Source organism: Octodon degus, unplaced genomic scaffold, assembly GCF_000260255.1.
Source record: "Octodon degus isolate 3935 unplaced genomic scaffold, OctDeg1.0 scaffold00225, whole genome shotgun sequence".
In the NCBI taxonomy this organism is placed as follows: domain Eukaryota; kingdom Metazoa; phylum Chordata; class Mammalia; order Rodentia; family Octodontidae; genus Octodon; species Octodon degus.
In genome coordinates, this window is record NW_004524801.1 from 598,646 (window position 1) to 612,019 (window position 13,374).

The following is a 13,374-nucleotide window of genomic DNA, read 5'->3' on the forward strand; positions in this document are numbered from 1 at the left end:
AGAGATGTAATTCTCTTGTCACAGAGTAAAAGAAATCATATTAACAAAAAGAGAATTGGACATATTTTATTTCATTCTGCTTCGATAAAATTTCCACTTACCATATCTGTGCTAAGACAGGTTGAGGTAACCCAGATTGAAAAAAAAAGTTTCTTGCTTGATCACCTGTAAATTAAGTGGAAAATGTTTCAGAAAAAAAAAAAATCTGACAGAAATCTTACAGCAACATTAAAAAACAAGAGGTTGGTAATCCCATAAATACTGAACTGAATATATCATAAAAGGCAAGCAATAGTAAAGTGAATGCATCAGCACTGACCTAAGAACTGAACTTTTTTTAAAAAAACCGCATAAGAAAGGTCATAGTTATTTGCTGGGATTCCTTGTCCACTTGAACTTACTGTTAACTAAGATGTTAGCTGCCCATCATAATTGTTACAGTTTAGATGTTAACTGTCCCCCAGAGGTCTACATATTAAAGGCTTCACCCCAACTTTAGTGTTCTTTAGGAGGTGGTAGGAGCTAGTGGAAGATCATGGATTATTGCGACTGTACCCTCAAAGGGAAGAACAGGACCCCAACCTTTTGCTCTTCCTCTCTCTCCTACCTGCCCTAAGGGAAAGAGCCTTCTTTTATCACCTACTATGATGTACTGCACCATCACAAGCCCAAAGTAAGCCCCAGGAGAGCCTGGCCTGTGACTTCCAAAACTGATGTATTATAAACCTTTCCCTTTTTTTTTTTACCTTTCCCTTTTAAAATTCTTTATCTCAAGTATTTTGTTATAATAGAAAGGTAACACAATGATAAAGCAACTCTAATGGAAACAAATGATGAGCTAAATCTACTTTTTAAAAGAATTCTTTGCTATTTCCAGAGAGAGAGAGAGAGAGAGAGAGAGAGAGAGAGAGAGAGAGAGAGACCCAAAATTTGTACTACAGATATTGGAAATAGCAAAAAATTATTTTAAGTAGATTTAGCTCATCAGAAAAAGAAGTAACAGTGTGTGGTAGTTCATACATTGTGTCAACTTGGCTGAATGAGCTCTGGCAGTTCCTGCATGGCTCCACCATGCAGGGCTGGGAGGGCCCTCCCTGGGGTGTGACAGGACCTGACCTAGGGCATGACAGAGGCCACCCCAGAGTGACTCAGCACAAAAAGACTATATAAAGGAGTTGAGGAAGGCTTCTGCACTGCCTGCCCTGCTTCCTTGGAGAAGTCCTGGTCTTTATCGCACCATTTTGCAGCTGTGCCACTTCAGAGGCGCTTGATCTTCGCACCTGGGCAACTTTAGAGGCGCTCTGATCTTCGCGGTGGAGTGCAGTCTTCGCAGTCAGTGTAGGAGGAAGAGAGAGGCTTGATGGAGCCAACAGCTGTTGCTCCTCCTCTGTTCTTCACTGTTTTCCACTACCATGAACTGCTGCCATTTGCCTTGGAGCCAGCGGAGTATGGACTGAAACCTCCACAAACTGCGAGCTAAATAAACCTTTCCTTCCTTCATTTTGAGTGTCGGGTATTTGACCCAGCAGTGAGTAAAAAGTAACTAAGACACAGTGACTAAAAGAATAACATCAATGCTGAAAAATACACAAAGCTATGATACAAACAATTTCAAAAACATTTCTTCAGGAAATCTATGTCACATTTTTCCTAAAGTGAATTCCAGAAGAATAATGAAACAGGAAAGACGACAAAAAAAAAAAAAAAAAAAAAAAGGCAAACTATGAGAAGAGCTCTACAGAGAGAGCAATAAAAATGTTATATAAATGCTCAGAATTTGAACTAGCTTAGGATCAAAATAAAGCAAGAGATTTAGCTCCAGGGCACTGTCTACTCCTCCTTTCTTAGAGAATGTTCACTTGATCTTAACCAATTCCCACCAGTGATATGCCCCAAACAAAGGGGTTAACACACACAAAGGATTACAAAGTTTGAATGCATCACAAGAAAATCAAGAGCAAAAAAATACAGGCTGAAGGTCTAGACCAAACTGTCCCCTTCATCATATACATCCACTTCCACTTTGTAGAATAACACTTCCACAGATAATTGAACTATTGCTAAGTAAGAATGAAAACACAGACTGTAATTACCAGTAATAAATCCAGATATTGGCTTTAAACTATGGAACTGCTGATCATGCTTCGCTCTTTCCTCTACTGTTATGGCCCAGATATCCAGGCTGCCTACAGTTCAAAGAAAAGACAGGCATGTTATTCAGCAAGAAAGATACGGCACAATTTCCACAGCACTTTCAGGTTTTATCAATATGTTTGTTATAAACATTCTGATAAACTAGCATGGTTTTCCTTGGCAGTTATGCATAAAAAATTAGGAAATTATATCAGAACTAAGAAAAAATTAGCAAAAATTCCTCCTTCGAGGCATACCATAATTCTATGACTAGTATTATTTGAAGGTATAGAAAGTTAATAATTCTACTGCATTTTCAGGAACCTTAAATGATATAGGCAAATTGTGAAAAAAAAATCCAAAAAACATTAATTATATGTATGAGTTGATCGAACCAGCATTAAAAAGAAGACTCATATAATAATTAGAATCCAGTGTGATTCCATGAAAATCTTTTTTGGGGTGATATAACTAGTTAAGAGTACAAATATTCAATATTCAAATACTGTAGTGATGGTTGTATGATCTTGTAAATCTAATAAAAATTGCATAGTTTAAGTATGCCTCACTAAAGATATTTCTAAAAGGAGCATTCTCACAAAAACCAACAAAAAAGAATGGCATTTAGGTTTTTCTTGTTTTACCTCTGACTGACCAGATGTCTCCTGATTTACAAAACTTTCTCTTTGTTCTTTGATCTCCTCAAACAAATTCAGCAAAAGGTTTTGACACTTGCCCAAAAGAAACACAGAATGTAAATGTTTCATGCAAAATGTAAATATGAGCCAGGTGTGGTAACAGTGATCTCAGCACTGTAGGAGACTGAGGCAGGAAGACTGCAAGAGTCAGCTCAGCATGGGCAACCTAGTGAGACCCTATCTCAAAATTTAAAAAAAAAAAAAAATTTTTTTTTAAATTTAAAATTATTAAGTTGTGGGGCCGGGGAGATGGCTCAGTAGAATAAGCGCTTCCCTGGCAAGCACAAGGACCTGAGTTCAATCCCCAGTTCCGCCAGGAAAAAAAACTAAACACCTTGCATGTGCCACATACTGTGTCTAGTAACTGAAGGGGTAAAGTGGTTCCTGAGAAAAAGAGGATCCCTTCCTCACAGGCCTTACTGGTCTGTAACTTCTAGAAAAGATGCTTCATTCCCTGTCAGAATTGATCCCTGGGGGCCAGGGAGATAGCTCAGCGGCAATAAGCACTTGCTGGCAAGCACAAGGTCCTGAGTTTGGTCCCCAGTACCACAAAACAAACAAACAAATCAATCAATCAGTCAATCAATTCCTGTGAATATTAAAAAAAAAAAAAAAAAAATCAAAAAAAAAAAAAAAAGGAAAACAAGCCTAAAAAATTGTTCAGTAACTATGAAGGTAGGAGAAAAAAATCCCACAAAATAATAAAGATCTAGAAAAGGCCGCAGATGTCTGCACTGGCGCCCCACAATGCCTTTTATAGATGCGACTAAGGACATTGCTTAGTGCCTCTCATGCTCCTGGCGACCACAAGGTTAGACAGCTGTCCAGAGCAATTTGTTAATAAGACACACTTTTTGGTGAAAAGAAAAGGGCTAGTAAGCAAGCACAGTATTTAACAATTTCCTCATGAGTTCGGGAAAATTACCTGAAAAACACATTTTATGTAGACTACTGTTTCCAACAGATAAACTACAACAGAAAAACACCATGCTTCGAATCCAGGTTTTGAAAAAGTATACAAAATAAATGATAGTAACTTTGACAAACTATGAAAAAGAACCAGAGTTAGAGAGAACAGCTCCCAAACTAAGAGACTTTAGAGATACATGAACTACCTGCATTGCATGCACTTTCCATGGATCCCAACTTGAACACAAAACCTATCAAAAAACAGCTAATAACTCCCTGGGAAAATGGATCCAAATTCAATAAGCATGATAATGTGATGTATATAAACTTGTAAATTTGATAATGCTATTGTATTTATGTCTTTTCAAATGTCCTTATATTTTATATGCACATAGTAAAATATTTACAGATGAAGTGATATAACTGGGAGTAGCTTCAAAAAACTTCAGATTTAATGATATTGGCCATGAGTCAATAATTACTGAAACCACATGATGGAACACAAGAAAGTTGACAGTACTATCTCTGTACTTCTTCAATGAAGTTTACCACCACAGTATTTTAAAAATGCAGTTCCAAAGTACAATAGTAAAGAGAAATTTCCAAAAACTTACCACCAAAAGGTGTTGGAAACTGAGCCATGGTTCTGTTATTTTTACCTTCCTAATTGCCGCCTGTAATTGAAATACAATGTTTAAGTTTATAAGAACTCCACTCCTGTCTACTTAAAAGCATACTAATATGCAACCTGATCAGAGGCTAGAGGTAAGCATAACTCTACAAATGAAAGGGATTCATCCACTCATTCTTTGTATACTTTCTCTGAGCAATGCCTATGAAGGACTAACAACAAGAAACTTTCAGTTTGGTAACAGATGCCAGCAGCTCGGGACAGCCTAGTGTATCGCCAATGTTGTCCTTGTTACTTAACTATCTACGGCTACCAGCCCATTCACTGCCGGTCATAATAGCGTTTTTTATTGAGCACTTATTATATACTACTAGGTGATTTTCAGGTGATTTTCAGGGCTTCACTCCTTTAATCACCATCATAGTCCTATGAGACAGGTACCCGTACAATATCATCCCCATATTATAGTTGAGGAAAATGAAAGGTAAGTGATAAGAGCAAAATCATACAGGCTGGGATTTGAGTAGCTCAACCAACTCCACAGCTTGTGTTCTACCCATGAAGAACATTATCTGAATTGCTGTTAAAGATTCTAAGAAAGGCTCTAAATGATTCATATTAAACTAATGTTACAGTTTGGATTGAGATGTCTCCCAAAAGCCTCATGTGTTATAGGTGACACTTTTTCAGAGGTGGCTGTGTCTAAAGTGTGTGATGCTGGGATTAAAGGTGTGTGATTACTAAACCAGTCCACTGATTGATTTTGCATAGTTCTGGCCAAGACTAAGGATGTGAGTGCTCATTTGTCCTAGGGGAGGCAGCATACATACTATATAAGGGACAGAAAGAGGCTTGTCCCTCCCTCATTGTTGCTTTTCATGGTACTCTTTTGAGTACCATGAACTATTCTCCTTTGTGATAGCTTTCTGTCAAACCACCCTGCCTTAGAGCCAGCTGATTACTGACTAAAACTTCTACAAACTAGAAGGCAAATAAACTTTTTCTTCTTTAACTTTGGGGTCAGGTATTTTGTCTCAGCAACAAAAGTGTGTCTAAGACAGAATTTGGTACCAGGGAAGGAGAGTCATAGCTGTGATGACTGTATCTGACCATGGGGTTTAGGAATTTTTGGGAATGGCTTATGGGAGAAGTTTTGAAAGGTTCAGAGATCCTGGCTAAAAAAGTAGAACTGGAACACTTTAGGCTGCATGGTATGGGAGGTTCTGGTCTGAAGACCAGAATGCTGATACAAATTCTGCCAGTAAAAACCAGGCTCAGAAGGTTTCTGCTGGGAATGACTGCAATGGCTGCTGGGCTCTAGACAATGTCTGTTACACCTTGGCAGAAAGTTTTCGGAACTTTGCTTTTGTCTAGAGACTTCACCTAAAACAGATTATGGATGGTGGCAGAATTGATCCATAATCTGAGAGAAAAAATTTCAAGACAGTCTAATGTTGAGGTGGTGGTATGACTACTGGTAGGAGCTTTTAGTCAGATTTATGTTGTGAATCAAAAGCAAAGAGCCCATTTGGATGACTTCAAATATTTTGAATTTGATCAGAAAGGAAGTTCCAATAACGGTGTAGATTGCAATGATAAGAGGAGATCTTGATTGATGAAAAGAAAAATAGAAGAGAAGAAAAGATGGCCTGAGGGCCTTGTAAGAAACAGCAGGGCTCCACCCTTTGCAGTTTCAAAATTGCAATAGTAAGAAGACTTTGTTTTGAGAAGACAGCCCCATAGTATCATGTTCCAGAATGGTGGCAATCTAGAGAAGTTATTCTTCAGGATTTGGTTCACAGGCACTCAAGCCCTACAGAGAGAAGCCTGACCACTGCTCCAACTGGCAGCAGACCTTAGTTTGTTTATCCCAGTGATTCTGGTTTTAGGCTCATAGAAAATGCAAGAGTTGTGGTGTCAGGAAGGCATCCACCCCAATTTCAGGTCTGGGAGGCCAGGCAGTATGCCCCTAAAGACAGTATATAAAGCTGTGAATGTGAAGTCAAAGGTACAGTGAAGACTTCAGAAGTTTGGAGGAGTCAGAAATGTAGATTATTTGAGGAAAACTACAAGGAGAGAGCAGAGGTGACCCCAGAGAGAAGCCATGGAAGCTACAACAACTGGAAGTGCCATAGGGAAGAACCACTCTGTTGAGTTTACATCTTGCCACAGACTGTTGGGAATACTGGAAGTGAGACTGTGGGATTTAATGTTTGTCCTGCAGGATTTTGGACTTAACTTTGCTCCCATTCCTTGAATCCCCTATTTGTAACTTTTGGAATGAAAATGTCCATTTTTGTGCCATTCAATGCTGGAAGTGTTTTACTTTTTTTTTTTTCCCCATTTGTACAAGAGCTTACAGTAAGAACTTGCCTTAAATCTCAGAGATGACTTTGGACTTGAACTTTTTAGCAACTCTTAGAGATAGACTAAATACCTTTGTGTAAGAAAATTGTTTCAGTTACTCTTCTCTCATTGCTGGAACAAATACCTGACATCCAAAATGAAGGAAGGAAAGGTTTATTTAGCTCACACTGGAAGTTTCAATTTATACTCAGCTGGCTCCAAGACAGGGTGGCACATGACACAGAGCAACCTTTCATAGCAGTGGCAAAGAGCAAAGAGCAAAGAGCAAAGAACAAAGGGAGGAGTAGAAGCAACAAAAAGGCCAAAGACATATCTCCCTCCCTTATGCTGCATTCAAGCTATACGCCCCAGGCTGGGTACAGTACTTACCCATAATCCCAGCAGCACTCAACACTATAATCTCAGTGGATCATGAGTTAATCAGAAACTCTGGAAGTCTATCCAATGACTTGCATGAGGCTTTGGAGGGACAACTAGACACAAACTGTAAAAGAAATATACATGAGTCTTTGGGGCCAGGTACAATGTTATGGTTTTGGTCTAGATGTCCCCTGCCTTCAAAGCCTCATGTGATCATAGTGGGGCTTTTTTCAAAGGTGGCTAGATCTAGAGTGTGTGGTTACAAAATCAGTCTACTGATTGGGTTGGCACTGTCCTAATCCCAGAACCTAGTTACTATATAAAGTGAAGGACTGGGGCTGGAGAGATGGCTCAGTGGTCTAAAGCACCTACTTAGAACAAGCTTGGCAAAGCATCAGGGACCGCAGTTCAATCCCCCAGCACCACATGCCAGCCAGTCCCGCCCCCTGGTGGGCTGAGCTGGCCACACACACACACCACACTCTCTCTCTCTCTCTGTCTCTCTCTCTCTGTCTCTCAAATAAATAAAATAAAAAATAAATAAATAAAGTGAAGGACTGAAGAGATAGTTCAGCAGTTTAAGCGCCTGCCTGGCAACTGCAAGGTCCTGAGTTGAATCTCTGGTACCAAAATAAATAAATGGGAAAGAAAGAAGCTGTTAAGGCCCCTGTGGCTTTGCTACAGTCTGCCCATCATGAACTGCTCACTGTTCTCCTCTGCTAAACCATCCTGCCTTGGAGCCATACAATTAGAGACTGAAACCTCTATACCATGAGCTAAATAAATCTTTTCTCCCTTAACTTCGGTTTTTTGTTTTTTTCCTCCCTTAACTTTGGGTGCTGGAGAAGAGTAAGACAACTAATGCCTGACCAAAACAACAAACATAAATGCAATGTTATAAAAATTCAAAAGGCTTTACTACTCATGAATAATCAATGTGAAACACAGTTACTCCTCTTCATCAACTAAAAAATTCCAAGTTTAATGACTATTTTCCCTTTACTTAATTTAGACAACAAAGTACAAAACAGTACAACAAAAATAAATACTAGAGATAGTTTTCACATAGGTGTTAAAAAAGACAGTCTTGGGGCTGGTGAGATGGCTCAGTGGTATAAAGCACCTACTTAGAACAAGCTTAGCAAAGCACAGGGACTGTGGTTCAATCCCCCAGCACCACATGCCAGCCAAACCCGCCCCCTGGTGGGCTGAGCTGGCCACACACACACACACACACACACACAAATAAATAAATAAAAATTAAAAAATAAAAATAAAAAGGACAGTCTTTTGCAGAACTATACCTCAATTTTATCTACCAGTCTGTTCATGGAATTTTCCTACTGCAGTATAACATTAAATTTTAATGTTTTCAAATACTCTTAGTCTCTATACTTTGTTCCTAGAACTGTCCTTTCTTGTAATTTTTAATGTATATATGTACATTACAGTTTTTGTTTGTTTGTTTTTGGACATAGGGTCTTGCTATGTAGTTCAGTGTCCTTGAACTCACTTATGTAGTCTAGGCTGCCCTCAAATACATGGCAATCCTTCTGCCTCTATCTTCCAATTGCTCAGATTCCAGGTGTATACTAACACACCTGGTCAATACTTCGACTTCTGTGGGTTTTTTGTTTTATTTTTTAATTTGCCTTTTTTTTTTTTTTTTCCTTAAGCTTTCCTCTGTTCTTGCATTATTTGGTCCCTCCAAGTTCCTTTTTTGTTTGTTGGCTAAATGACTGGTCTGGTTGTCTTTCTTTTACATTTTGAGGATTTCTTTATAACCTAGTGATCCCGATGCTTCTTTATTTTTGAAGAGTGAAACACTAAAAAGTAGGTCAGAAGGTTGGTGTGTAGACTGATGGTTTTCCCTATATGATGCTCACGTGTCCTGAGTGGTCTTTTCACTGAGACATTCCAAATGTATTCATTGAAGCTGCTCACTTTTTCCAAAGAAAGAAGCGCTGGCTGGGTGGGTGAGGCATAATACCATCTAGATGCTGGATTGAGGAGAGAGCAAGTGAAGATCTGTATTTCAGTGTGCAGAACTGCACAAAACATGATCGCTCAGTCTCACACTTCACTCTGTCCTGGAGCTTCTCCCATTGCAGGGCTCTTCCTGCTCCAACAGAACCAAAACAGACTGACAGTCACCCATCTGCTGGGATAGGCCCAAAAAATCTAGATGGAGGCTTCAATTCTCACTTTGAGCTACTGCCTTTGGAAAAACCTGGAGTCTCCATGTATGTGGAAGGTTCTCAAGGTATCCCTCAGGCAAGCTGGCCAGCTAAAGCACTTCTTTCTTGACCTCTGTACAGACTTAGGTTGTAAACCTATCTCCTCTGTGAACTTAGCAGCCACTCCATTCAGAGTTTGCAAAAAACTGTTAAAATTTCTTATCAGTGTTTCATCTACTCTTGTCATTTGCCTTAAGAGTTAATGTCTGTTACGCTTCCTTTAAGATTATGGCAACCTCCAGCAAAGGAAAAAAAACTGTGGTAGGCCCTACAAATTTAAGTAGAAGGTTGAGAATCCTTTTTAAAGGAGACTGCATGCTAATTCCATTTCAAAGTCACAGCTACTGGGTTCTCCTGCTCCACCATTTCTCACTCAATGGATTATGGAGGCAAGCCTGATAAGAAGTTTAATGTTTTTTATCCATTTAATAATCATAAAAATTAACATGTCATGTATTTTTTCTGAGTTTTTCAAAAATGACAAGCTCAGGATTTTAGAAGCATAGTAAAACAAATATTTAATATAGTTAAGTGCAGAATTCAACCTGTATTCATTTTTAATCTCATCCCTTCTTGTTTTCTGTAAAACATAGAAAACTTACTGATTTCTTTGTATCCAGCTTATGTTACACTTTACTATATTTTCATACTAGTGTTAAATCATATTGCAGATGAGTCTCAGGTTTTCTAGATCTTTATCTTCTGGAAATCTTAAGAATTCAGACTTACATTATTAATCCCAACCCGATAATATCAAGATATACGAAACAATTGTGACAGTAATAATTTCTGTATTATCTGATTTTCAATAAAATATGGAGTTTTAGTATTTAATGTGAATTTTATGGGTTTACTATTGATTGATAAACAGTATTTGCTATATTTAGGAAGTTCCTACTATTCTTATTTTTACTTAACTTTTTTTTTAAGAAATAGCTGTTAAATACTTTCAGAAGTTTTCTCCTAGATACTTTTCTCTTAGCACTTTTCTTCCAAATGAGATTATCATTTATTATTCCTAAAATAACACTGATTTATAGAGATATATTTCTTTAAAGTTTCCTAGAATTTTGTGTGCATGCTATTGTTTTACTAATCAGCTAGGTTTGATTTGTAATATTTTTTTAAGAATCTCTGCTTAAGAAAATATTATACCTAATTTAATGCAATAAAATGGCAAATGAAATAAATGTATTTTTACTTATCTGTAAATTTTGAAAATTATCAGGGTCTGGCCAAATAGCTCAGTGGATTAAAGCACCTGCAAGCAGGCTCAGGGGTTGGGGGGTTAGATCCCCAGACCTGCCATGCCGGCCCCGCTTCCGGGGTGCACTGAAATGGCAACTGAGACTGGGTGTGGTGGCATGAGCTTGTAATCCTAGCTCTTGGGAGGCTGTAAACAGACAGATCACTATGAGTCCGAGATCCAGTAGTGAGACCCTGAACACCCTATAGACCCTTCCCTAAAAAAAGAAAAAGAATGCTTTAAAAAAATTATCTTTTCAAAATGGTAAACATTAACAGACCATGGAAATACAAATATAGAAAACTCAAAAGGAATCCAGATAAATTATAGAAATGAATTTTAACTGAACTCCGAGGAATAAATAACTGCTACCAAACCATGCCACAGAGAAAGATTAAGTATTCTTCAATCTATATGTTATGAAGCTAGCATAATCTTGTATTCAACTATAATGCTAATTTTTTAAATTTATTTATTTATTTTTGCGGAATCAGGGATTGAACTCAGCCAGAGAAGTGCTTATTCTACTGAGCCATCTCCCCAGCCTCTAATGCTAAAATTATAATGGCCCAAAGTATACTTTAATTATCAGTTCCTGACAAAGTACATATTTAAACTTTCTACCCTGGAATTTAGAAAATAATTCCCCACCCTATTTGATCTCTTCCCCCAACACCTCCAACTCACTATGACAAATACTAGACTAAATTCATTTCTTTTAAAAAAATGTATTTGGCACAGAGTCTCAGAGGATCAAACCCCAGTCCCTGGGCTTGCCTAAGCAGGTGCTTAGTCCTCTGGGCTATCTCACCGCTCCTACCTACATTCATCTTCTGATTTTCTTCTTCTATTGACTCCACCCTGTACTTGACACCCGTAAACTAATGTCTTTCTCCTTTCCCTATCTAAAACCCTATTCCTGTAGAGTCACTGGTGTCAAATTGCTAATAGTATGAACTGTAATAAAAATTAAATCACTTGGAAGTGTACCTTTAAGGCTTATCTACTAGCATAACAGCCAAATGCTTGTGGAAGGATTAGACTGGAATACTCTCACATACCTCTGTCTTCTAACCTTAGGTCCTTCAAATGCAATTCACAGCTAGACTTTCTTCAGCTCTTAGAAACCCCAGACAAAAGCAGTAATACACAGATAAAACAAATGGATCAAATCTCCCAAGCCCAGTGCTACGTTACCTAGACAAACCATGTTATGACATCTTAGCTTAAGATGTCCTGCTATTTTGATATGCATTTATTATAATTTGCAAAAAAAAACTGAAAATGTTACCATATTTTACAAAAATAATCACATCCAAGATTTTAAAGTTATACACACCAGAGCTCCAGTTCTACTACAGCAGTACAATCCCAAAACAGCCCTTGGTCCAAACCCACTATAATCCCTCTGTTTCACTTATTAAACTAAGAACTCTGTTATGACCACGAGTGGTGACACAATGAAGCAGAAGTGTGGACTAAACCTTCAACAGAAACCTAGTCTCTTTGATTAAAAGAACAAACAAAAACAAGCCCTATAAAGTATGTAAGAAACCAGACAGGAGAAACCTGAGGAAGGGGATCCCCAGGTTTGTGAATGAACCACACTAGTGTCAGGATGACGCTTGAGCTGTGGATATGCAGGACAGATCTAAAATAGCACAACACTGCACTTGAGAGGTGAACGGAAAATGGAATGCCCCTACAGACAGTGGACAGAACTGAAACACACCAACAACCTTCCGCTGAAGATTACAACAGCACACAGAATCTCCAAGAAACCACAATGTCCAGGAAATAATCCAATATTACTTGACCTACAAAAAAAGTAGAAAAATGTGCTTCCTCCCCTCAAATAAAGCAATCAATGCATGCCAATCCAAGGTAAGGAAAATTTTAAAATTACATTACAAAGACATTAAAGTTATTATCCCTATATTTCATGAGGTGAAGGTGTAAAAGACCAATGAAATGAATATACATGTTCTCAGCATAAACAGAAAAACTAGATTAAAAAGAATGAAGTGGAAATTTTAGAGACAAATTTAGGAATGAAAAACAGGAATGGCTAACATGGATAGATGTAAAATTGTTTTCCCAATTACACTCTTCCAATTAAGCTCTTTAATATATGTAAATTATGAGAACAAATAACATTGTAACATTGTCTAGTGGGGCTTTCAATTAATTAAAATGGGAAAACTACTAATAGTTCTGTACAGTCCATTGCACTGGAAAGGAAACAGTATCAACTCTTGGTAGACTAGGAAAGGTTAGGTAAATATAACTAATCCTTAGAACAACTATTTAGAAACAAAATACCAAATGATACCACCAGAAAGTCAATACATAAAAGAGAAGTGGCATGCTAAAGATCCAGTGATAACAGGAAAGAGGAAAATGGGGGAAGAAGTAAGTGAAACCAATCATAATGACTGCACATTTGATTCTAATAACAAATAATTACATCAAATTATCTGCAGTGTTATCTAACACCACAGAAGAGAAGCAAGTTAAAAGGAGAAAGATGGAAATAAACATATGAGAAGATATAAAAAAAAAAAAAAAAAAACAGGACTGGGGAGATAGCTCCATGGTCTAACCACCTACCTGGTAAGCACAAGGGCCCAGGCTCGATCCCTAACTGCCCAGGCAATCCCTGACTGCCCAAGCGCACCATACCAGCCACCAAAACCAGGCATGGTGATGCGCACCTATAATCCCAGCACTGGGGAGGCAGAGATAGGTGAATCACTAGGAATCTGAGCTGCATAGAGATCCTGTACGAGAGAG

At 38.1% G+C, this 13,374-nt stretch overlaps 1 protein-coding gene across 6 annotated transcripts in view; it reads right to left on the reverse strand.

Annotated features, from left to right (window-relative positions):
- The window catches only part of Itsn1 (intersectin 1), a 236,490-nt gene that overhangs the window by 169,596 nt on the left and 53,520 nt on the right, over window positions 1–13,374 (reverse strand). For 5 of the 6 annotated variants that reach the window (XM_023705571.1, XM_004645331.2, XM_023705568.1 and 2 more), the window contains 3 exons: window positions 4,355–4,414; window positions 2,094–2,186; window positions 102–165 (listed from right to left, as the gene is read on the reverse strand). In XM_023705571.1, coding sequence (XP_023561339.1) covers window positions 102–165; window positions 2,094–2,186; window positions 4,355–4,382 — 185 coding nt within the window. In that variant the 5' untranslated portion in view covers window positions 4,383–4,414. Of the gene's footprint in view, window positions 1–101; window positions 166–2,093; window positions 2,187–4,354; window positions 4,415–7,107; window positions 7,146–13,374 lie in introns of those variants that run through there. The other variant, XM_023705567.1, reaches the window with a different exon arrangement.